The sequence below is a fragment of the Nylanderia fulva genome, unplaced genomic scaffold, assembly GCF_048542155.1.
Source record: "Nylanderia fulva isolate GAGA-0341 unplaced genomic scaffold, ASM4854215v1 Scaffold21, whole genome shotgun sequence".
NCBI lineage: Eukaryota > Metazoa > Arthropoda > Insecta > Hymenoptera > Formicidae > Nylanderia > Nylanderia fulva.
The window spans coordinates 2,770,408-2,798,188 of record NW_028190275.1 but is presented as its reverse complement, the minus strand read 5'-3'; the positions used below and the strand labels follow the sequence as shown (position 1 = coordinate 2,798,188).

Sequence of the window (27,781 nt, the reverse complement as noted above, 5' to 3'; positions counted from 1 at the left end):
AGTGACGTGCGTATTAAAAATATAATTCAAGCGTTTCGCAGTTTTTTTCTGTAATTTAATTAATTTATGTTTTATTAAATTGAAAGAAATGTTTTTTATTATCTTAAAAAATTATGATTTAGACATCTACGATGTGTTTTCTGTACAATATAATATGAATACTTTGTTCAATTTTTATCGAGAAAATACGGATCCCCTCGACACATAGAAAAAGCCACGACGCGTCTATTAGCCGGAAATAATAAAACCATGTTTACGACGCGCGCAAATGCTTTCAAATGAGAATATGTTAACACGAGACGATTAACATTAATTCCACCCTCGCGCATAAAATGCAGAGTGATACGTGATAAGTCACTTGCCTTGTACGGTCACAACTATAAGGAGAAAAAAAACGGTCATCCACCTCTTTTATCATATTCACGGAACTCGTTCCTCTCCTTGTCATTCTCCGAAAGGCGTCAGACCAGATCGACGTTTCGTTAAAAAACGCTGACGCTGGAGCGGAGCGCGCGCGACGAGAAAATTCGCTCCCGGCACTACCAATTGGCAATTGCATCGTCTGATAGTATAATGACGGAACGGACGGGCGGATGCGTACACGCGTTTGACGCATCTGCCCGGTGCATTTCGCTCCGGCAAAGTGGATGAGCGATACAACCTATTTGCGCGTGCACGAGAACTTACGGCGAATGTCACTGGGTTTTGCATAAACGCGGCAAAACGCACCCAGCCGGATATCGTCTGAAGAGAAACGATCAATTTTCAAATACCTATACAATATTATAGATGGAAATAAGATATTTTTTATTTGACGAGAGAATCAAGTTAAATGAAATCCATATAAAAGTTGAACCTTTCAATATAATTTTAATTTTAAACCTTAAAAGAGAAATATGTAGTGGATTAAAAACAAGAAAATTGAGGAACGCTAACTTTTTTCTATAAATAGAAAAAAGTTACATTTTTTTGGAGATCAAATGGAATGAAATTATAATGTCGAAGTTGAGCTTCACGTATGGGAGGAATATACATATGTGGCGGATTAAGAAATAGGGCAAACTTTTATCGTGCACTGCGATCGATAACTATCGCGCCCTATTCTGCAAGGTGTCTATTAATAGATGTTCGACGGATAATCGATAACACACGACCTATATTACATTTATTACACAAGTTTCTACTCAACGTCAAAAGTAAGCACTTCCAATGGAGCGTTGCGTTTTTATCAACGTTCGTACTACTTGTCCAAACAGTCCTTCGTTCTATTCTTCCCTCAACTCCTTAAGTGCTCTCGTCAAAGCACGTTTTACAACTTGCCTGCTGATTCCACGAGCTCTACCGCTCGGTCAATCAATATCTAGCAAAGTGCAAAGATAGCTGTGCTTTCACAGCTTCCTCATCACGATTCGGAAAATTTTATCTCTCCGCACAAACGAAGACGCTCGCGAAGATTCGCAGATTCGAATCAATCAGAGAAATGTAAGATTTGTCAGATTTATTTTAGAATAATTTTTCTTCCTCTCCGCCTTACAAGGAAGATAAAGTAACGATAATATTATTCTCGTTTATTCTTCGCTCCGCTAATTTCAGCGTCTAGTCTAAATCTAACAATCATATCGACATCGATCGGCGCCCTGTAATATTTAATGCCACGTCGGATGTATGCGATTTATTAAGGATCGGTGTCACAAATGACACATTTAACTCTCAAGTGCGGTGAGAATGTGTGCGGACCGACATATATAAAATCATTGATCATGATAGAGACTCTGACTATATCTAACATCCGCCACTTATCGGAGTACGTGATTCTCGCCCGACACCTCGCTTGCACCTCGTGTGTGACCACTCGGGATAAAAGAGTCTTTAAATCATGTTGAAAAATCTTCTTCCAAGGCGTCGTCGACAAGGAAAAAAAACCTAAAAGAGCGATGAATCGAGTAACAAGCCAAATATCATTTATAATGTCCTATAGACTGACAGTTCTCTCTTACTCGCGGAAATCAGAAATTAATTATCTCTTATTAAGATGTTACATAAAATCTATTTTTTGCGCGTACGTCGTCGATATCCTTCTCAACGATCTCGTTTACATCTTGCAATTGCTCGCTCAACTATCCGAGAGGGAACGCGCCATCATCGGAATTATTACAACTTCCGGTGTGAAGTTAAACGGATCTATAGGGAACATTGCCACGGAAGCTGTAACTCGTCCCCATTACGTCACCGCGCTATAGTGTGTGCATTCATCAAAAAGACAAATACATATTCAGCATTGTGATATATTTTATCGCAGAATCTAAAAATATCTAACATAGATATCTGTTATTTTTGTGCAAAAAGTAACTCATCATACTATATCAAGCTTTGACACTAAAAACATTTTTTTTTTTTTTTCAGTCGTCGCTAAATCTTTCAATTTATATATATATAATATATAAATATAATATTCATATAATATTCAAACACATATAATATTCACATATAATATTCAAAAAAATTAAGAATTAAATAATATATAAAGAATTTTATTGTTACACAAAGAACGAAGAAAATTTGACAACTATTCCTATCATTTTTCGTCAATAACATATTTAAAAAAAAATGTATTACGAATTTTTCGAATAAAACGAAACATTGTTACACGTCTGCCGAATTTCAAACAATTTCGCGTGCATCGAGAGAGTTCGAATCATCGAAAACCCTGTCCACGAAGATGCTTCGATGGTCGATCGACCGCCTAACGAACCGTAGGAACGAGCGTTGCCAATTTGGCAGTGTCCCCTCTGATCGATAAATCAAGCGAGTCAAACGCATCCCGAATGCACATCCGCATTCTCGATACGCTCCGTAACCTCATTATTGTCGCGCTGCATTTTTTCCTAAAAGATAAGAAACTCTCTCGTCGCGTCCACTCCGCTTTAACTATAATGTCAACGGGGAGGTTTATTTTGCACGTTTCTTATTTCAAAAATGCCGCATGGATTTCCTGCTAATGTTATTGCTGACGCAAGTGTGTCTTACTATGTACGATACTCGTGTGTAAATTTACCTGGCAATTAGCTTTATATTCTCGACATATTATGTACGATGTGACGCCAAGTCACGCGTAAAATCGACGAAATGAAAGTGAATACGCAATGTGAAAAAAAGCAAAACGCGCCGAGGAGCATCGCGGGAGAAACTGCTGATGATTCCGGTTGCCCATTCATGGAAGGACTTCGTTTTCGAAGATCAGTGAACGAACAAAAATGCTCGCTCGGTTGACAGCAGAATGGAAACCGAGAGAATCGATGATCGGACCCGCGATCGCTCTCGCCAAAGGACCGCGTTGTACACTTCGCGTTTCTTCCCCTCATCCCTCTACCCTTCTTCATTTCCGTCATCACCCTTGGAGAACAATGGAAATCGGAAAGAAAGTACCTTCTCTGTTCGATTTCGCTGAAAATTATCGTGACTTTGCGTCACGCGCGATAGAAAATGCCTTTACATTATCGATTCAAAAAATGAAATAAACGAAAGCATCATTTTTTTATTAGCAGTTGTATAAAATACGTTTAAAATTAAATGTGTTATTTGCACTTAAATGCATAATTATTTTTTATGTATATACATGAAACAAAAATCTTTATATACCGTGAACATGACTTTTGCACTCAAACTATCATTTTTCATACAAGATATTTATAGGCTACTGTCACATAAGAAATCGATTATGGTGGAGATAATCATCATACAAGATAAAATCTCCTCTGTTACATTCTTGCCGTTGTCTTAAGTCAAAAAAGAACAAAATGAGACGCGCAATAAGGAAATAAGATGAGAGAAAATAATCGAGGAATAACGGTGCTATTAATGCGAGATCAGGATGAAGAATGATTAATTTCTCACGCGGTTTCTAGCACTACGTTTAATTAATATAATCCACCGGAAGATAGTCTCGCAATGTGTATTTTACGCAAAATACACATCTGCACATGTGCACGCACGACTGCGTGAAAATGATGAGTATATATGCATATACGCATCCAGGATCAAGAATATAATACCTACAAAATTGGACATACATAAATTGTTCCACATAATCGCTTTTGCGACAAACAGAAAAATTAAGGATTGTTTTTGCCAAAACGGAACACTTACTAAATTAAAAATTTTCACAAAATATATTTCACTGAAATTATCTCAAAATTTTTATTTTCTATGTTATATAACCAATTAAAGTTAAAAGAAAATAAATATTGAAAATAACAAAACGGTAAAGTAAACCGACAATTAAAATACATCTTTTTAAAATGTATATAAATTCAATTTCAAAAGTTTTATAGTTGTGCAAATTTGGATTGTGCATATACATATATACAATGTATATCGGATCGTTTCTTATACGAAATAGAAACAACTTTACGGACTAACGCTCGTCACATTTTGCCTTTCATCTAGAACAAACTAGTTCCGATCTCGTATGCGACAGCAGTTCATCCATGCACGTGTGAACGCGCTTTAAAACCGGTCCCACCCACATGGGAGATCTCAACGGTGTGCGCGTAAACGCATGGCGCACAGTCTAAACGACCGACAAAAATTAATATATTCTAATTACGGACAATGCGCGGACAACGTTACGAGTCCACTCGACGTTGCTCGCCGAGAGTGTCAGAAAATTCATTTTTGAGCAAACGCTTTTTTTCAACCGATCGCAAGTTAATTCCTAATGTTTGGAAGAAAAATCGGTACGCAAATTAATTTGATTGATGACATCACCTTATACTATATTTTTCTATTTATCTTTTCTCTGGACGAAATATTATATTGCATTTTTGTAAAGTACGTCTTGTGTTAAATATATGTTACACATAATATTATGATACAAGAGATTTTTAAAATATCAATGATTGAAACAGCCAATATATAACACCAATTGATTTTTTAAATGAGATTTCACTGATTTGTTATAATTGAAATAATCAATGTGTGGGAACTATTTAGTGTTTTTCAATGATACACTGATTCCATTTAAAAGAGTAGAGAGTGAGAGGTTGCAAAACTTAATTTTCCAAACTCAAAAGTTAAAAGACATAACCGCTTAAAACTTGTTTAAAGTACAATTTACAGTAGCTGCATGTCTTGCAAAATTAGCTATAAAGCTCGAGTTCCACCGGTACTGACTTCCTGTGCCGCGTTGCACTAAGTGCGTAGAGATTAGCAGAGATTTACATTTAAACGGCATCTAAATCTTTGGCACGGTGGGAAAATTGCCCATCGCGTTCAACGATAAATCAGTAGCCGGTCTGGACCGAATACCGGAACGTTTATTAATTGTTACGATCTTCCGCGCTTGAGAAGATGAATGTCGCTCTCTATACCAATAACGAGTGCAAGTATTTTACATTGCAAAGACCATAACTTTTCACGCCAACAGACTTTTAAAACATTCTTATATCTTTATAATGACGAATTAATTTAAAGCAAAATAATCTGAATTCGAAAATTAATATTATAATATTAGAAAAATTAGTTTAAATCTCTTGCTTCTTTTCTCTCTCCCTCTTGGCAATCTGAGAATAATGTAAAATGTTTTTTCTAAAATATAAATTTTAATATAATTATTGCAAAGTATTATAAACACAATAATATATTTATAATAACTTCGAGCTTTCGTGTAGAACAAAACATATAATGTAAAATGCAATATTATATAATATAATCATACGGTAAAGATTATTCCCTCCCAGTATAATTCTCTTCCAGATAAATATGCCATTTGAGGCGTCGGGTCTCGATTCTTAGTAGCTGCGAGTCGTGTCATTTGACTGGCCGAGACAATTGGATCGCCTTTGAAATTTTCAATAATCGGGGAGAGTGTCGCCTCGGGCGATGAATTCCTGACGACGGCCGGACGAGACGCTGGCGGCGGTCGTTTTGATCTTGTTTAGACAGCAGTACCGGCATAAACAACCAGCGGAGGACCCCGCGCCGAACAGCTATCGAGTGTAGTGATTTATTCAGGGTTATTGTCCTGCACAGGGTTTTTGTCCCGGGAATTGCAGCGGTGCAACGGATGCGGACTCGACGCATCCGAAACGGCAAGAACGCACTTGGACCACAACCGCGCGTATATACGACATACTGTCTCTCTCCTTTTTCTAACGTTAACCCGGCACATACCGGGTGTGACGATATTACGAATTCCGAGCGAACCGTTAATACCGGTACACGACTTGTACGAAACAACTCGCTCGCAAGAAATGCCGATGAAATTACGATCATGCAACTCGATCCTTTTGGCGTTTATGGCGGGAAACATCGGCATCCATATGTAGTCTTATATTCATAAAAAAAGAGTAATGATTTTTTAGCTACATTATACATTGATATCAAGATGAGAACAATTTATAAAATTTATAAAATTATTTACAATATTTATTAAAATTTCTGTTGATAATTAAAAAAAATTTTCCTTGTAAAATTTTATTTATTTATATCAAGTAATTTAATTGACCATTATTATTTTATTTTATAAAACATATTTAGGTAAGATTGCAAGTTTAAACGATAATTCTATATTTTAATATAAAAATGAATTTTAAAAAACCAATAAAAATATACCTTTTATTGCAATTTTAAATAAAACATCGTTTAAAAAGAATAATACCGATGATGAAGAGCTCTGAGCTCTATCGAGACCTTGATGATCTCATCTCCGTTAATTAACTTAAGCAACGATTAGGTCAAGCGATTATCGCATCCTGAACATACTGATGCTTGCCATTTAACGTGCCAAATGTAAGATTGCTAGTTTAGCGGAAGTAAAAAGCAATGTTGTCGACTGAAGATCAACTTCCGCGACGGAAATTGTTAATTTATTATCGAAATCTCGATTACAAAACGGAAATAAGACATCTTGAAAAAAAAACGCACAAATACAAATATCTCCAGTGTAAAGTTCAATAATATCCTAAGTATTCAATAATATCTTAATAGCTCTCTAAATAAATTGATAATATTTGAATGCAACTCTCTTACTGTCCCAGGTGTGCATCTTATTAACAGTCGACTGTTATTGATAGCGTTAACGATAGGTTGTTATAGATATTATTATTGATAATCAATTATATTTGATTTTATTGTATCGATAATATCATGATGTAGATAATCAGAAGAAAATGTGTGACTACAGATATATATTATAAAATAGTTCGAAATATATTTATATAACTTTTTTTAATTGATAATAAATACTTTAATTATAACCAGTTATTCAACGGGACAATCGAGCATTTCAATCGAGATACTCGCTTTAGTGCTCTGGACATAGGAACGCCTCTCAACGCCATTCTCTTCTCAATTATTATTATTACCGATCAATGCAGCATCGTTATTAGCCCATTACTGCACTCGAACGCGATCTATATGACACGCCACGAGAGACAGACTGTCTGTTGTAATGTTTTTACGTAATTCAATATCATTAATTAATATCCGTAAAGTATATTTGCAATATTATAGCCATTACTCGTACATGTATATCGTATATATGTACAAAAACTTTGACGTATAGTATAGCTGGAATCCGCATCATTTTTTAATAAAAAGTATAACACCGACCAGTGTCATGCGTATAAATAATTCATAATGCAAAACGTGTCATAAAACTTGTCCTATGTCCCCTTACTATACGATCGTACGAAAGCTTTCCTATCAAACGATTATAGATATTTGTAGAGCGAAAATATAAAAGCATGATTGATTTTACATCACTCATTTGATCATTCGTGTTTAAAAGATAAGTGGGTGTAAATTACATTGAAATGTAAGTAATCGACGTGAAACGGCGATCGAAATTTACCGCGTGGCGATAGCCTTTTGATGCCGATGAAGCTTTTGATATAAATCAATGGGGTGTGAGAGTGTTAAGAATGGAGAAGGTAACGAATGAAGTTGTCGTCCGATATTTATATCGATCGTTACGCACGCCCACGAGATATTGATAGCGGCGCGATAAATCTGAGACGAGATGGTGGCACGATTAATAACGATAATAACGTCCAATCTCCGCGGTGAAGATAGAATATGACAACGTGGGAATACAGAAATTTCTCACATTCCGACTGATAAATTTGCGCTCACGCGACCGTTACTCGGTCAATTAATTTTAACGGAGTATAGTGGAAATTCGCGACGATATCGTGAATCGAGTGGGATGTACGTGACACAAGCTCGCTTAGCTTTTGCGCGAGCATATCGCCAATACCAGATAGAATCTACGAACGCGAGAAAGGAATAGACCATTGAATGCAATAGGCTTCCCCAGGGTCGGCCACTATCGACTTTAACATCTTTCGAATACGCACGGGGCTTCAGAGAGACCCGATTCAACCCCCGAAGGATAACAAAGGCGGATCGATGGGCACGCGACTATTAATATGGGATTGTTCTACGCTTTATCTGCGAATCTCTCTTACAAGAGACTGACGTTTTAATATTCGCAACAACTCAACTATATACTCCTGTCAAAACTTGCATTTAATTATGTGCAATATATGCAGATATACATATATAATTATATATGTCTATATAGGTATCTATATAAAAAGAGAAAAAGAGGGAGAGAGAGAGGAACGGAAAAAATTGTATTATTTAATCTAATATAATAGAATATTTTATAACACCCAAATATTTCTCTGTTCATAACATTGATATATACGAGCTTGATTTCGATTTCTAATTAAGGTGTAGAATTTGATCGTGCGACTCTGGAGATACCGTAGCGGCTAATTACCGTCAGCAACTTTGGCGAAATGGACAGCACGATTCTCGTGGTTCGTTAGAGCTGTAGCGGAAGTTCTCGACCCTCGCGTCAAGGGAGATGCGGCTGGAAAGGATGGGAAGAGGGTCCTGACCGGAGAACGGCGTCGATCGCGTCGTCGTCGACGGCGTCGACGGCGGCGGCGGCGACGCCTATATTGATTTTGGGACCGAGGAAAGCGTGTGGGGCGGTGGAAAGGAGAGAGAAGGGGAGCAGAGCGAACGATTCCTCTGGTGCTGGAATACCGGCAAGGATAACCGAATAATAATGGTAGTGTGGAAAGCGTGCGGTATCGCGAGAACGATGCATTTCACGGACATGCGGCACATCGTCTGAATGCGGCTTTAATAGTTTGCGGCGTGTGCGTTTGCCGCAACCGCTGCTGTCGGGCGTTAACCGTGCACGATTAAAGATTTAAATCCCGCGGTGATGTTAGGTATGTATTGCCATGGCACATCAATCGCCAAGAAGCCAATCCTACCGCTGCGCTGGCAGAATCTTTTACTTGCATATTCATGTGAAACTACGTGACGCAAAACTCGCGAGAGGATTATACGCGCTTATATGCCTACGGAATTTAATAAAGTGAAATTGCTTTCCGAAATGACATCGAAAAATCGTCGATTTGTCTAAACGCAAAGATTGATTAATATTTTATTTCCACCTCTTTGTAATTCTCTTTTTAAAGATCCGTTTACATATGTATAGATAATAATAATAAATATATAATTTCATGATTATTTCTTATATAATAAAAACTATAATTAATATATTTTAAATATATATTTAAAAAGCTCAATATTATAATTCTGACTTTATACGAGTGACATACTTGAGATCTCTAAACAAGGTAACAATTTCCTAACAATTTACTAAAAGATCCGGTTTAATGCGAGTAACGTAATAAAAGAACTCCGCATATGTGCATTAAAAAAAAAGAAAGAAAAAATGAAACTCCATTAACTCGGCGTGCGCCACTCAGGAAATTAGTCGTACGTAATATTTGCTTGCGGGAGCGCGACGAAACTGTGTGATTATCGGAAGGGAAAAAAGTGTTTCTATATGAGAAATATACAAAGAGGGGAAAAAAGGTAATGAAGAACTCGTTATGTAGTCGGTGGCAATTTCGAGGAATCTCGTTTTTATCGAACATCTGTAGATTTACTTTATATCGACGAAAATCTTTGTACGAAAAGCTCATTAAACCTTTGCGTCCTCAATAATACAAACGCGAAGGAAATACATACGTTTGTTTTTGCTTATCTGCGTTAATGAATCGCGTTTAAACGAGTCAAGGCAGCATAATGTGGTAAATACTATATACAACTTCGCGACTGACACGTGTACGAGATATATTCTATACCTACTCTTAAGATATATTTTTTATCGCAATAAATGTCAATGAATGAAGTATTATTAGGTGATCTCATTCGCGCATTGCGAATAACAAGTTTTTTTACGATACAAACATTTGCGTTACTATATTATTTACCCTTTCACTACAATAATTTTATTGCATTGTGCTGCGAAAAATGTCATTTCGCAGAAGAAATATAATAAATGTGCGCAAACATGAAAAGCTAAATTTAAGCTCTCCGCACAATAACGTTTAACAGTATCTTTACGATAGATTTCTTACCATGCATGAAGCGGCATAAATGCGTTTATATAAAATCAATAAAATGGTAATAAAATATCTCGTAAAACGAAAAAATTAATTATAAAATCATATAACGGTCAACTTGGCGAATTGACATTTTCACGGATGAACATCGATAGTAACACAAAGAGATAAAGCAGTCGGATATGACGAAAGAAAAATTAATAACGTAACCTTTAACGCACTATCAGTATAGATATAATTTGACGGAAACAGTATATGATTCATCATATAATAATCATATTATAACGATATGATTCAAATAAATTTGCACGACATAATAATAATGCGACGATAATGGATTGTGCAAGTATACGTTATCAGCAAACTTATCTCACAATGTATTTAAATGGCATTTATCCACCTGTCATTCTTTGTTACGCGAAATACGTACTTGCGTAAATGTATAACGAATTTCAACATACTTCAACTTCGAATTTATATACATACTTATTCAAAACAATCGCAAGAAGTGATTAAGGGAGAGAGTGCATTAAAAAGTGATTAAAATATCATATTTTTTTAACTAAAAGAAGTAGATAATTTCCTGAACATTTATATCAAATAATTTTTAGATATCCAATAATAAAAAAAAAATATTGTACATATAAGATATTTCCTATAAAATCATGTTTCGACTTTTATGTATTTTTTTCTCAGAAACCTAATTCGATCGTTATCATTTTTTTATTTTGTTCAGAAATAAGTAAACTATGATTTCACTGTTCAATTTTAAGAAATTGTAATGTTATCAAAAGTTACGAATGATTAAGGTCTCCGAAAATATTGACTTTACTCAAATCATAATAAAAATTTAAAAATAATAAAAGAAAAATTATATTCAGATATGTTAATCCAATATTGAGAAAAAGAATATAAAAATAAATTACCATATATAGTTTTACAATATATAATTTCGCAATTGCACTCTCCTCCTTAAGATATACGGGGAAATTTCCACATAGGCAATTAAAAGGCAATTAATAAATGCTATATGTATTTTAACTTCGATAAATACACGAAAACATGCATAGAGAATAATTTAGTTTAATTCGTTCTAAATAGAAGAAAATTAGAAATAGTAATCTACCGCTTGAAAATGCAAGTCTGCTTTTGTTCTTTCCTAACGACCCAGATTCTTTCCATTATCTCTTTCCCTTAACATACAATTGAATGTATGCGTGTGTTAAGTTAGCGTTAATCGTTCTCGGTATAATAAAAATCTTCGCGAGAAATATTAGATCAAAATCTTAGTTAACTCGTGCGTTAAAAAATACGATTCTATTCGGAATAGAGACGATGACGAGAATAATGACGATACGATGACTATTGACGATGACAACAACAACGACGAAGCATATTTGGATTCTCGATCCTATTTACATCGACAGCACGAAACAATGGGAGGAATTTACGTCCTTGGAGAGATAATAGAGTCCTAGCGGTGTACGATTACGTTATATCCGTTTCGCGTGGAAAACTGAATGGCGTGAATTGTATTTTCTCTACGTTGCCAATTAGCAGCGTGTCTGGTGGAATAACCGTCACAGAGAAGACATACAGAAAAGGCCGGCGAAAAATCACGCTTTCGCGCGCGGAATGTTTTTACGCGGCGACATAAAGAGACGGCGTCGCGCACGTGTTTAAGGCCAAGAATCATTATTGATTATTTGCAGCGATGCTCGCGTCGTTTCTGCAAACGCGGCAAATTGCTCACGTTTGTTAACACCTGTGCCGCCAAAGACGATTGTATCATAATTTTGCGCGTGCCGTAAGATTGTAATCAATGTTATAGACTCCGCGTGTCCTTATATATCTGTCTTTTAAATTCCGAATATAATATCGAACATAATTATATACCTTTATTTTATCACGGATACCCCTTAAGTATATTTAAAAAAAAAATTAAAAGTAGAAAAAAATTGTTTTAATATCTATATCACGAAGAGTGATACCTGCAGACCTGTTCCGTAACTTTTTCAACGCATGCGTTATAACCATAACACATTTTTTATATAAAATCTTGTAACATGTTATAATTATATACAACGCGTGCGTTTAAAGTTACAGAATAGGCTGCTAAGCAATTAGTATTTTATTAGGATATTTTATAATAATTGAACAAATTAAATTCCTATTAATTTCAGGCGTCAAATAAAATAATAAATAGTAATTTTCATAGTAAATTTTCCACCAAATGCTTATTACGTTACACGGTTTGATGCGCATATATGTGTGCAACAATTTTTAATACGCACTAATGCGTCCAATCAAAATTGTTACTAATTAATATTTAAAAGATCGTTTCCGAGAAATGCCATTTTGGAATAGAATTCGTTAAATTCGTTACTATATATATTAGAATATCAACAACGAGATGAATGATGGTGATATAAAACTTGAATGTTTGACCAGCAACTTCTAGAAAAAATTTCTTTCAATAACATAACGCTATCTTTTACTGACAAACTAAAAAAGGCTATAAAAAAAGAGTCGGAAGATCTGTTTCCTGTTCTTTGAATGGATTCAAATTTTGCAAAGGGTCATTTTCCATTAATCGAAACCAATTTATAGAAGACATAAAATAACGCAACGCCATTATGTAAGGAAAGAACTTGACACGTCTTTTAGAGAACGATCCTTAAATATTCATGAACGCACAAAGAATTTCGGGTCGAAACGAAATACTTTCGGCAGGGGTTGGCACGTAAGGATATATCCCTTGAGAATTACTTGGTGCGATCGGGCAACCTTCGATGCGTGTTACATAAGCGAGATGCGACGCTTACGTACGCGAAAGACCTGTTGTCGAACGCGTGTCCAGGGAAAACGTCGCACGTGTGTTGCCTTTCTAGAAGAAAACGCGGCCAACGTGGTGTATCGCCAAGAAATTCGCGTTTTACAATGCAAGCGCGCGACGGCGAAGAATGATCCCGGGGAACGAACGGGTTGTACTACCGCGCGTAATCTTGTGGTGATAAATCTCGATTTCTCCGAAATAAATAGCAAGTTAGGAGAGACTCTAATCCTAACAACATTCCGAGAGTTTAATCCTCGATCTGAATTACGGTATTAAGCCTCGGATAAATGACATGATAAAGGGAATGTCTTAGGCTTAGTATACGAGGCTTACGAAGATTTACATTAGTTATCTTGTTAGAATTTTATACCCCCCTTCGCAGAAACCTAATGATTATTCTGTTGTATATTATATTGCATTGAAATGTTTTTTCTTTAAACTCTCTTGAACTCAATACATATATTTTCGTAATCATATTGTCCGAGAAAAGAGAGATGTATAATAAACATTATCACGAGTACATAAATAAATGTACATGTACACACATGTAAGAATTAAGGTAAACATTAAGCCTCGATCGCAAAGAAAAAAACACTACGAGTAATCCTTGATTTATTTCCGTATTATGAAACTATGAGGTAAAGATGCTTTACATCGCGTCACGAAGTTCTGTCAAGCGAACATTTTCTTCGAATACAATTCTATGTTATGGCCGCGAGTACTTGAAAGAGTACATCAAGGATCGCCCGCAGTGCGCGCGCTCAAAATCAATTTCGTCGCGCCGTCGTGCACGGACGTCGGCTCGATAAGAGCTACAACAGGCCGACAGTCGCTGACTCTCGCGGAGTGCGTGACAGCTGCGAGAAGGCACGCTCTTATACCTATACGTTCGCGGCGAAAACGCCGAGGAATCAACAACATTGGAAAACTCACCAGAAGCAGAAAATCGACCGTGTCTCGGCGAAGTTCGAAGGGGTTGACGTGGTGGGGAGGCAGCTCTCCTTCGATTCCTCCCTCGCGGGAGAAGAGACTCCGTTAAGTCCAGGCGACACTTTTATCTCAAGTGGTTAGTGAACACAATACACAGATCCGCAGGCACTTTATCACGGACGACGACACCTTTGATCTGCGACGAACCGCGGCGTGATGTGATGTGATGCGCGCGCGCGTTTGACGTTACCGAAACGAAACGGAAAACGTGAGACGCCGGAACGACGCCGCGAACCGGCGAACGAGCGAAGGACGACACGTCCTATCAGACTGAACTCGCACTCGCGACTGACTGATCGCCCGCGCGCGCGAGTCTGGCGATCTCGACGACGGCGCCGCTTGTGGAAGCCGACCGAAACGCGCGCGCCGCTACAAACGTCAAATTTCGATCGGCGCGTGCTCGTTACGCGCGGCTGAGTGCAGCGTAATGCAACTGTGAGCGTCTCTTAAAATAAAAAAATAAACTACAGTGGAATCGCGCGCAGAACTTTTCTATCTCTTTTTAGCTCGCAAACAACTCCCTCCTCTCCCTTTTCTTCTTCTTCTTCCCTCCCAGCCTCTTTCTCTCTCGCGATATATACGCACAACCCTTTTATACGACGGTCCGTCGTATCGTTATCTCAATGAGAATTCCTCGTAGTACCATTTTCCGACATGTACGCGAGAAGGGTCGCTGAAAAATACCGTAATATAGCTGTTTGCCGCGCGCCTACGAGCTTTGAGATTTGATACTTTCCGAGAATTGCAGAGAGCGGTGGTGCGTGCACGTGTTGCGAGCGTGTCACGGGATGAAGGTAAACTTCTTCGAGAATGAGGAATGTTAAAGTGACAAAAATCGTCATGAATGGCAGTACGAGGAAATTTCATTAAAATGGCAATACAAATAATGTGCAATAAATGTCTAACTTGATCAGAATATATGTAAGGGGAAACATATTGACTTTACCTTCTCAATCTATTTATGTTTATTGATCATATAATAATATATGGGATAAAATATATCACGTAATAACATATAGGAGTAAATATTTTTATTTTTTAATGCAGTTCGAAGAAAGTGTTTTAAAACGAACAGGAAACTTAAATATTGTGTGCTTTATATATATAAGGATGTTCAAAGTTATAACAAAAGTTTGAATATGTTTATATTTTATCCAACATTAAAATATTAATCTGCACATAATTATTCTATACATGATTAAAAGAGAGAGAGAGAGAAAGAGAGAGTAGAGAATTAAGGAAAGTATAATAAAATTTGACCCACATTGTTGAACTCAGACAAACAATATCCATATCGAAAACCACTTATCAAGAATAACAAAGTAAACGTTCGTTTCTCGCTCTTGTGAAAAAGAACGCAAGGGCTATTGTGTATACTATTAAATAAAAAGATTCTGCGCGAAAGTCCCGCATAAGTTTCTCGTGACTGTTCTAATGAAGCAATAGCTTCGAATAGGCTTTTATTAACGCGTGTTAATAAAGAGACTTTTGTAGCAATGTGTAAACGATGCGACGCATCTTTCAATCGAGCATTGAATTTACATTTGGCTTAAATGCATATTCATGTTTTAGCATCGTATTCAACCCTTTCAATGTTCTTAATGCTGAATGTCATTGTAATACACTTTAATATATAATTTTAGCATATCAAACATTTTATTAAAGTGATTAGCGCGTATAACATTTTTCAATAAAATTATACATTTATTATACTTTACAGAAAAATAATATTTACGGCTAACAAGAGAAAGTGATCAATTGCGTGATTTTAGTAAAATACATAACAAATGTATGCATGTTGATTTAAACATCATTAAACAATTTTTTAGTGCAATAAAATTACAAGACTTATTTAAAATTGTAATCTTATACGTCCTACAATTCTTTTAATACTTAAAATTAATAATTAAAATTTAATATTTAAATTAAATAATTGAATTTCCACGCATCATAATAATAATTCTTAATTTTTATAAAATTATATATGCACACACTGAAAGAGTTGCTCGATGTTTAATCGATTGCATACAGAAACAATTATATATATTGTAAACAATAGAAAAATACTGATAAATCTTTTAATACTTAAAATTAATAATTAAAATTTAATATTTAAATTAAATAATTGAATTTCCACGCATCATAATAATAATTCTTAATTTTTATAAAATTATATATGCACACACTGAAAGAGTTGCTCGATGTTTAATCGATTGCATACAGAAACAATTATATATATTGTAAACAATGGAAAAATACTGATATCATCGCTGATCGGAGCAGTATGACGAGCGATTACAAAATCGAAATAATGAGTGGCGGTGGATCATTTGATGTTTCGGATGTTAAATGTCAACGACCATAAGAGACAAAAGCCCGGCGCTTAATTTCATCCCGGCGTCGTGTCGTATCCTTAACTGTAAACGAACGGAGAAGAACTCGGCGAAGACGACGTTGAAGAAAGTATCCGGCAAGAAACGAACGCTCGTATAATCCGCATTTCCGACGTTCTGCACCGGTACCATTACCATTACCATTCCAAGGTATAGCTGTCCTCCCTACCCTCTCCCCCTTTCACTTCACCCATCGTCATTCTCGCCCATCTTTCTGTCTACAACAGCTGGTGAACCGCATTTCCAAGTTGACTAAATAAAAGTAAATCAACAATTGACCATCTTCGAAAAATCGGAAAAAAGGAGTTGCCTTTTTCCTATATTTATTTTTCTATTTCCTTCCCTATCTTATCTTTCTTTTCGTTTTCAAATATTAGTTTTAAATTATATCTTACAACAATTATTTCGTAACATAAATATTGGATAATATGAAAGGATAAGAAAAAAAGTAAAAAGAGAATATTAATTTTTAATAAAATATACTTATAAGAAATTATTCTGTAAAATTATTGTATAATCCACAATTTTGGATATAAGATACCTTTCTAACGTGTCGATAGTTAATCTAAAAAATATGAATTATTTAATTAAGAATATTTTTTCTACAATTATTTGAAATGGTTTTTAATATGATTTATATAAATCTTTATTTTAATTTAATTATCCGAAAAGATTAGCTTTAGATAATTCTGTTATACATATAATTTTTAAATTTTAAATTAAATTTAAAATTAAAAAATATAGATATTACTTGAACAAAATCTCTATTTCCTGTTTTACTTGAACACCTGCCTATAGAAATTAAACAAGATATAGTTTTAATTTTTTAAATTTTCAAATTTTTTAAAAAATTAAAACTATTTTTTGTTTAATTCCTATAGACAGGTGTTCAAGTAAATCAGGAAATAGAGATTTTGTTCAATTAATATCTATATTTCTTAATTTTAAATTTAATTTAAAATTAAAAAAATATATGTATAACAGAATTATAAAAAATTATATAAGAAAATTACAGTGAACACAATCCGTTATTTATATTATTACGAAAAAGATTCCTTTCGTAAATCACATCACGTTTAAAAGATCCTCGAATTTTATGATGCCCAGCAAAAGAGAATCGTTTGGTGAAACGCGCACCATAAAAGCAAGTCGTTAATACCAATTGCTGTATAAGCAATTGTATCAATAATCACGGCTTTCTCATCGCATCAATTTCGTATTCGAAACCGCTTTTTGACGATCCACTCGTTTGCAAAAACATTGAACCATTAAATTTGTTAATAATAAGAGATTTTGTATAAAAAAATACATATTTTTATACATTACATTTATATCGAATATCGTATAATATTTTCAAAATGTATGTATAATATTTTAGCTCTCAAAATTAATTTTTTTAAATTTACATCTCCACAGAAAAAATTTGTTTTTTATACATAAATATTTATATAAATTTATATTTCAAGAGAATTTTTGTGATATTGTGATTTAAAAATAATAAATCGCATATATATTAAATTTTAAATATTTTGTCGTCTAATGGAACATAATAAAAGAAAATAATTTTGCATTTTATTATTTATTCGCAGAAATGGACATAAAATCACAAATAAAATGTGATTATCGAAGCGCAGTTTTCATCAATTATTATAGCATACATTTTTTGGAAAATAAAATAACAGCAGATGATATCAGTATTGATGTAAAAAAATTAATAAAATTTATTCTCATCAAATGTATCTTAATTAAATACGCCTGCAGATACTGGACAAAATTATTAAATCATATTATTTTAATAATTAATTTATTGTACGTTTTTTTAATTATATATAAACATTATAATAAATAAATAATTAATAAATAATAAATAAATAATGTAAATAATTATTTCATTATTTCAATAAATATTTAATAATTATTTTGATAAATACTTGATATATAAATATTTTACTATTTATGCAAATCATTAAATGTTTTATGTATTAAATATATTGTACATATATATATAAATATAAATATCTTTCAATAATTTCAATTCTCTCTGCATGCGTTATCATGGGATTGAATATACATTTAAATTACGAATAAATTTTTTGCTCGTCAATTAAAATATTGCAGTTACTCTACCTGTTGCAAATCCGCCTCTTATAAGGGCTATCAGGGACAAGGAGCGCACATTATCGGACGAATTTCAATATAAATTGACTTCGCACATTTCGCTTTGAAGATACGCGAAGAAAAGTCTCGAATTATTAACACTTTGCGCGCACATAAATAATCGAATTCACACACTTACTATTAGCTACCGCACATCGTACACGCGTTCAAAGAACTGTCACCAGTTCCGTAACGTGTAGAACGTCAAGTCGTAATAGACTGAAGGGGGGGGGGAGGGTAGTAACGCCGGCGCTTGCTTCCCCCACCCCTTTCCCTTTCCCCTCCCCCTGACTTGCTGCTCGTCACGAATCTGTTTTCACCGGCGTTAACGGACTAACCTGCGTTTCTTTTTGTTTACTTGCAATACTGAAAATCTAATAATGTAAATTTATAGACTTCCGGTATTGCCTGGCAGTAAAAAAAACAAACCAAGTCTAGGTCGCCCGAGGTCAAAGATGCAAGTCACGAATCGCGATCGGCGAAACGCTATCGATTGCGAAGACTCGCGGCACTTGATACGTTCCGGTGATCGTTCGTCAGTTTAATCGACACTCCCGATCGAGATTCACGCACATTACGCACTTAGAACGGGTAAAATCCGCGATTGATTGCGGAGCGATCGCGCTCCGTGCCGAACCCGTTCATCGTCGCCGAAACTGTCATGGCGGCCGAAAATGCGCGGGATTGAGTTATCGCAACATTGAAAAAATTTCGACGAATGACTGAAAAAATGCGATAAAAATTAAAACGCGGCATTTTCATCAATTGCTACGATTGACGGCATTTTATTCGACATTCTTAATAAAGGTTCAAACACGTACATTAATATAGATGCGAGAAATGTGAAGAAGAATGCAATTTTCGAGTTTATTCAAATTTTAGTTAGCGCTTAAATGTTACTTGAGGCTGCGTTCCGAAATGTACCGCAAATCTATAGTGTATGTACATGACGTGAACTATAGGATTTTTGGCAGTGAATATTAGAACGCACCCTGAATAATCGTGAACACGAAAATCAATTAAATGCATACAAATTTATTTTAAAGAATATATATAAGAATATATATGTATATATATATATATATATATCGGCCATAGGGCGAAAATTGCGAAAATTAATTTTTTCGCTAATTAAGAATTAGTATCTTTTGGTTAAGATCTCTAACTCCCGTATTCTTTTTTTAACACCCCTGTAAAGAAATAGGTGAGAAAAATATCGAGGAATACGAGAATTAGAAATCTCAAGCAAAAAATACTAAATAACTTAATTTTCGCAATAACATCGCATTTGGCTTTATGGCCGATATATATACCTGTATATATATGTATATATATATATATATATATATATATATATATGTATATATATATATATATATATATATATATATAATGTATGGATTTCGAGAGTCGATAAATATTCTTAATATTCTTAATATTCTTAATATTCTTAATATTCTTAATATTAATTACTTCCCATACAGCACAGATTATTGCAATTATATTGCAGCAATGTTGCAATGTTGCAAGTTGCAATGCAACATTATAAAGACATTGCAGAGATATAGGTGCACAAAATTCCAGCACACTTGTAGCAACATGACATTAATATTTCGGAAATATTGCATGTAATCCAAATTCTATAATTTATATATTGTAATATATATAAATTAATTACAACGTATTTTCATTAATGATTTATTTACATTTATATACCTGTATATGCAACATTAGTTTATGGTTGCAATAACAATGCATTATTGCAAATTCATAACATTGCAATATTGTTGTAATATTTTGTTGCAATCTTCCAAAAAGCGGACATTTTAACATTGCTGCAGTTCAACAGCAATGATGTAGCAACATTTTGCAGTGAATTTGCAATATTGCAATATTGCGGTGAAAGATTGTTGTAATGTTTTTGCAATCTATCGGTGCTGTATGGGTTATATTCTAGGAAAGAGATAGATAATAATTTATTTGTAAAATATCGTGAAGATAATATATAAATTAAAAAATTGAGATAAATATAATTTAAAGTTTTGAGATAAAATAATATGTTAAATAAAATGAAATGTTTCGTATTGTTACATATTTAATGTTTTTAAAATAAATGTGTATGCATTTCATTGATATTCGTGTTCACGATTATTCAGGGTGCGTTCTATAATATTCACTGCCAGAAATTCTACAGTTTACATCATAGGTATATATATTATGTATAAGTTATTAATTTAAAATTATTAAAATAAATATAATTATAATGTGAAAATTGTGGATATAATCTTGAGTTTGAGTTATTCTTTCTATTTTTTTTCATCAATCTTTTTGTCTCATAAAAATTACAATAAAGAAATGCAAATCATTTATGTGGCGCCATCTAAAGGGAGCGCAAGCTACTCTTTAGTACTTGTTGCATATGTAAATAAACACAAAAGAAATGCGAAATAATATTTTGATAGGACATAATAATATTAAATATCCGTATAGTTAATTTTAATTTTTTCTTAACAATTAAATTAATTCTATAATTATTCTATTGTTTCAATAAACAAAGGTATATATACATTTATACATAGATATAGAAACATAATATTTATTGCATAATTGTGTTATCATCTACGCTGAAATTGGTTCTTATTTCAGCCACCGAGAGGACGTTAGTGCATGGTGAACAATTTTTTTTTATTAATTAAATCTCATAAGTAAACAATAAATCTTCATTATCTCGTATGACAGTTGCACAAGATCGCTCCAAAAATAGCATGTAAATTCGACAAACAACGAATATGAGTCACCCAGCTGCTTATCATCCCAAAAACTCGATAACGTGCTGTCAAAGTATAAATACATAAGCGCAATATGTTTTTATCGCGCAGTGCCTTTCGTGAAGACGTAAGTTCTTTTTTTCTCTCCTGCAACCAAACCCCGCGTTTCATCTCGCCGCCCGCGAGCCGTTTGACATTTGCGAAGCGCGGAGGCGTCAGCTGATGACGCGGCGTGTCGCCGCGCGACATGTGACCCGCTTTGAAGTCTCATTCGTGCGTGCATCAATTACCGTGCGAGCGGCCTCGCGACTCATTACGCCCGCAGTCGGTTCCAGAACGTCCCGCTCATTAGCCGTGAGATACCAGAGAGGCGCGGCAGGTTATGTCGCCGTGTTTATAATCGTCGTGATCAAATTGATCCGCGCTCGCTCTTTCTCTCTCTTCCTCCCTCCCTCCCTCTCTCCCCCTCGGCGGGCTTCAGGCAGGCGGGTATACGCCTGAGCGAAATATGAGAAGGATACACGTCGTGACATCGACTGGGATAACGGCCGAAAAATTCGCAGCCGAGCTATTGCGTCGCGTCCACGAGTTAATTAAATAACGGCCCAAGGTTCGCATCTCTCGTATCATCTTTTTTTCTTTTCCGCTTTGTGTGTGTCTCTCTCTCTCTCTCTCTTTTTCGTCTCGTCTCGTGATGCATCCGCGCAGACGATCGAAAAAGAGCGAAAGTGCCTCCGAGAAGGTGGTATCCTAAGTGTGCGTCGCGATCGATTTCATGCGTGACGCTTTTTCGTCAAAAGTGGTACGGCGGCGAAACCTTGTCCTATTTCTGTAATTCGCGCGTGTGTATGTGTGTACGTAAATATATATTATATATATATATATACATATATATGTACATAATATGTTGTATAGTGGCGCGCGAGATTACTCAGCTGACATTCGCGCGTAATCGCGACCGGTTACGAATCTCTCTTGTGACCTTGTTGAATGTGCGTTTGTCGTTGCATTGTCGCGGCTGCATCGTTTTTGTTTATTATAGCTGTCAATTTTGTATGGGATGCGTATAAGTGTATATGAAAAGCTTTCACTTTATTATCGCGATCTTGAGAATAGATGCTGAGATATGATCTGATTTATCTGGATTAATTTAATCAATTCTTGTGCGAATGCAAATGACAAAATTTAATAGATTAGTCCGAATGTATATATTAATTTTTTATCTAAAAAGATTATAATTACGGAAATTTAATGTTATCGAGATTTATGCATTCAAAATTTAATATATAAAAAAAATTAAATATATTTTAATATATATTTTCTCAATAAATTAAAATGTTCAAAGAACAAGTTTAAAAACTATTACAAATTATCTGATTGTCTAAATAGCTTAAATCAATCCAATGATTCATTAAACTATAATGTTGCAATAATAATTTGCAATAATATTAACACTAATATGTAATACTAACTCTTGAATTAATCATCTACTTATCTGTGCAACATATATAGATCAAACTTCTGATATCTTGAAACTTACAAATACTAACTGATGGATTCATTTTCATAATATAGAATATTTTAATCATTCATTCACAGAATACACGTGTTATGAGTGTTGGTTTATCCATGTACGATGGCTTGGAGAGCGAGAGTACTCCTGATAATGGCCTTGATAGCACCGGGAGTACAGCAAAAAAACTGGCTAGGGGTATCTCCCGTGCAACTGAAAATGCAGCAATTGTTTCTTATGCTCGTTCACAATTGGCAACCGTAGGAGCTCTTGATACGCCAGAATTTACATTTTCATTGCCAGACTTATCTGTGTATCCAGGTACTTTTATGAATATCATACAAATCTTGATTATCTTGATTAACATGATATTTCTTATCCTTTTTAGATCCATTTCGCAAGTTCTTGGAGAAAGATCTCATAGAGAATGGATGTCTAAATTCCTTGGAAGCTGCTGGTCGTTTAAATTGGTGGTACAAAAGTGGAAGCACCAGAATTCTGTGGCCACTGGCAACATCTGGAGATGGCAATTGTTTGCTTCATGCTGCATCGTTGGGAATGTGGGGTTTTCACGATAGATTACTTACCTTAAGAGAAGCATTGCATGATACTTTGACCAAAGGAGAATATAGACATGCTTTGTTTAGGTATTTTTATTAAAAGATATTAATCTTAAAAATAAATAATGTATGAATATGTATATGTATTACATACATATCTTTTAGGCGATGGAAATGGTGGCAAACGGGCGTAAATGCAACTGCTGGATTATCATATACAGAAGCGGAATGGTTATCAGAGTGGCAAAGTATAGTAGATATGGCTTCTCCTACCATTAGAAATCAGACCCCTGCCCCTGCCTCTTATCAGAGCCTCGAAGAGGTACCACAACATCCTCCGATCTCTTTATCCATTATAGATAATTTTATTTTAGGAATTTTACTAAGTCTACTTTTGTTTTAGATACACGTTTTAACCTTGGCCCATGCTTTAAGAAGGCCTATAATAGTTATAGCAGAAACTATGTTGAAGGATGCTCATGGAGTGGCTTTGGCACCAATTCCATTTGGTGGAGTGTATTTACCTTTGGAAGTGCCACCTTCACATTGTCATAGAACTCCTTTACTCCTGGCATATCATTCTGCTCATTTTTCACCACTTGTGACTGTAGACGGATGCAATGATTATGGCAGTGCATGTGGCGAAGGTGTTAGTATACCACTAGTGGATCCAGATACGGGAAAATTATTGCCGGTCTTGTTTGCTGTAGATCCTGGCCCTGACTGGGATTGGGTAGATGGTTCGCGAGAGTTGTTAGCTTGTACGCAGGATACTGTATGTAAATCATCTTGTATATTTATTAACAAATGTTGGAAAAATAGTTTCTATTATTATAGTGAAATAATGGAGCTATTTTTATTTATTGCAGATGGAAATCTTACTGCGACAGTATTTAGATTGCGAGTATCAAAGTTTTACATCGGAAGATATTGATAGACTTTCTGATACAGATGGTTCTTTATCAAAAACAGCAAAGCAACTTTTAGAAGTTGCGAAACAATTTGGTTCCATTGGTAAATCTGTCAGTAAAAAAATATGGTCTATGACTAATAAGAGGCCAAAAAGCCCGCCTTCCTCGAGCGGCGGAATTTCCACAGAAGGTTTGTTGTGTGTGAGGATAAAGAGTAGACGTCATCAGTTTGTGGATCAAATGCTTCAGAATTACCTTCAATGTGCCCATGCAAGGTATATATACGAGTATATATACGAGTTATGCAATTTTCTTGTATTAAAGGAAGATTACATAGATTTTCTTTATGGTTGTATAGATATTTGCAAGATCATCAAGTGGACGATACGGGTAGCGAATTAAATTATGGTGCTGGAAGGTCCAAATTTTACGCTGCCAGTGATCGCGGTAGTCATGCGAGCGTTAGCAAATTATTACCCACTAACACAAATAAAGATCATACGCTTTATCTTTCGAGGTAAAATTGTGAAATGCAAATTAGCTTTTAGCTGATCGTCAAGAAATTCCGAAATCCTTAAATCAAAATATTCTTTTCATAGATCCACATTTTATAACGATCAAACTTCGTCAAATAATATGGGGCCAGAGATTTGGAACAATAGTGACGATTTAAAGGTATGTTGAACAACTTTTAAAAGGAATAAAATATATATTTTTTTTTTAATAAAATTATTATTTATACACAGGGCACTGTGAAGGAGTGCCGCAGCGAACACTGCCAATTCTTTGGATCGCCAGAAAACGAATACTATTGCTCGAAGTGCTGGGCTAATCGAAGTTAGGCAACCGTCCTTAATCATACATGACAATAATCTCGATTTAATTTTGCTCGAATTAAGTTATTAAATAATTAATATAATGCTAGAGATATAAGATATACAAGTTATAAAGCTTATAAAAAATGTCCCACCAACCTATCATCAGTAACATTACGCTGGTCGTTTTTAATTTTGTTTCTTTTTTCATGTTTCCTTGTATTTATTAACATTTTCCATCTGAAAACATATCAGATGCACAGGGTTCAAGTAAATACGTTTATAGCATATTTTTAAAAAATGCCTAGTCGCATTTTCAAGTGATAAAAAATTTGTAACAGAACAAAAGTTTTTTGTTTTTATTTTTTTTTACAAATTTAATGTCGTGCCTTCTCTCGTGTATGCACGGAATGAAAGATGTTAAAATACTCCTTTGTATTATGATAAAAACCTTTACTCACAACTACCTCCACAATTTTCGATTATAGAATGTGGTCGGTATATATAATTATTAGTATTTTATAATTATTTGTGGATTTTTCCAAAGGTTGATGCGGAAATATTATATTTATAATCTCATTGTCCTGTGCAATTGCTGTGTATGTAAACTGCGTGAAAAATAAACCATATTTTTCTATATGTCGAATCATTATTTACTATCGTATAGAAAAGAATAGAAAGTTAGTTAATTAAAAAGATACACAAACCCAGTATTTTGCCATAATAAAATGTATTTACATATATTTCCTCGCATTAGCCTATCATCATGTGAAAAAGGTCATAATTAATAGTAAATGATTAATATTATCTAACGCATTATCTATCTACCTACCTACTTACATTCACTAAAATATCGCCAAAGCGTGTGCGGTAATATAACGTTAATTTCATTAATAATTGTCTGAAGAAATCTTTTTGTTGGCATGTATATACAAAAAAAAGGAGAAAAAAGAATTATCCAATATATAAATTATGTCAATATTCAAAATTTTTGTGTGATTCTTCTTATTAAATAGCTAGAAAAAACAAAATAAGAAAAAGATTACAATATATATCGAAGGAACTAGGGGGAATAGTTATACTTTAGCTACGATACTACTACAAGCGCAGAGTATGTTTAGACGCTATAGTGAAATTTAAATGTTCTTTTATCTTTATTTTATCGTTTAAACACTTTCAACATCCCACCTCTTGGTCTTTCAATGAAATAGCTAATAAAGAAATAAGTAAAAGAGTACCACTTATTATATTTCATGTCTTTAAAATTGAGTTTCATGTACTATTTACAATTTCAGTCATACGAGCACAGATACACTACCACAGAGTCGATTAGCTGTATCCGATATATCCTTCTTACTTAAGTGATAAGCTTACATTTAACCAATTTTATCTGGAAAGCTTTATTCTCTCGTGAAAAAATCATATTTAATAAGAAGAGATCCTCTAAAGAAAATCACAAGCTAAAGTAACTTTGTGGCTGTAATATTATGCGCGTATAAGCTTCATCAGAAGTTATGTTTCTCAAGACACTTATAGTGTTATTCGCAATTAAAATTAAAATGTTTGTAGCAAAACTGTTATCCGTTTCTAAGAGCTATAATTAGGTTTGTCGTTATAAACTCGCGAAGAGATAATTAATATATTATTGTTAATTTCACTTTATAATTGCAGCCAAATCCATAAGGCAAAAATATCGAAACTATTACATCGACGCTCGATATATGTATGCACGTTCATATACAAATAATTATAATTAACGATTATCAATAATATAGATTCTAGAGAGTATGTGAGAGAGGCGAAATTTATTATTAATAATTTTTAACAGGTCTCTTCTTCGGCAGCTTATTTTTTTCTCTTACTCCTATATTGAATTCTTCTCTCCTGACAAGGTTTCGTTATACGATTTACGTGTTTACATTATAATAAATAATTGTCCAAAACAAAACGCAAATTTTTGTTATTCAATGCAAATTTTAGATGCAAGTATTACATTTAGGATCAATTGATGTACCATTTACAACTTTGCACATGGCGTGAAACTAGATGCCCAATATAAAGTCGAATGTGTACTTAGAGTACATACATATGATCATTTTTATTATCGAACGTTTTTAATTGCAAGGTAAATCAATTGGTCCATTTTCTATTTGAAAGATTCAAGTGCCAGCCACAACACAACAAGCAAAGTGCTCCTATATATTCATAGTACTTATATCCATACCGTAGCACATATTGCTTAAGTTAAAGAGCTTGTAAACACGGAATTCTCTATAATTTCATACAACTCTTATATTATATTATTAATCCTCTAATTTTTCTCTTTTTAACTCTTGCGCTGCCAAAATTGGACCATTTTCTTATCTGAGATTACTCTTAATTTTCTTATGCCTGTCTTGTGT

At 34.3% G+C, this 27,781-nt stretch overlaps 2 protein-coding genes across 4 annotated transcripts in view; one reads left to right on the top strand and one right to left on the bottom strand.

Moving 5' to 3' along the window:
- The window catches only part of Prosap (SH3 and multiple ankyrin repeat domains prosap), a 123,827-nt gene extending 109,256 nt beyond the window's left edge, over positions 1-14,571 (bottom strand). Inside the window, 1 exon segment of the mRNA XM_085482566.1 lies at positions 14,206-14,571. The gene's annotated coding sequence lies outside the window, so the exon portion shown is untranslated.
- Positions 14,572-21,547: 6,976 nt separating this feature from the next.
- LOC114938077 (OTU domain-containing protein 7B) lies at positions 21,548-26,018 on the top strand. 3 transcript variants are annotated; one of them, XM_029311815.2, is made up of 9 exons: positions 21,548-21,707; positions 23,180-23,414; positions 23,482-23,740; positions 23,819-23,975; positions 24,057-24,428; positions 24,523-24,839; positions 24,923-25,081; positions 25,164-25,239; positions 25,311-26,018. In XM_029311815.2, the coding sequence occupies exons 1-9, from the start codon at positions 21,675-21,677 to the stop codon at positions 25,404-25,406; spliced, it is 1,704 nt and encodes a 567-aa protein (XP_029167648.1). In that variant the 5' UTR covers positions 21,548-21,674; the 3' UTR covers positions 25,407-26,018. The 3 variants fall into 3 exon arrangements, with proteins under 3 accessions (XP_029167648.1, XP_029167653.1, XP_029167649.1); XM_029311820.2 differs by lacking the exon at positions 21,548-21,707 and adding an exon at positions 21,770-22,190; XM_029311816.2 differs by lacking the exon at positions 21,548-21,707 and adding an exon at positions 22,280-22,382.
- Positions 26,019-27,781: the final 1,763 nt, after the last annotated feature.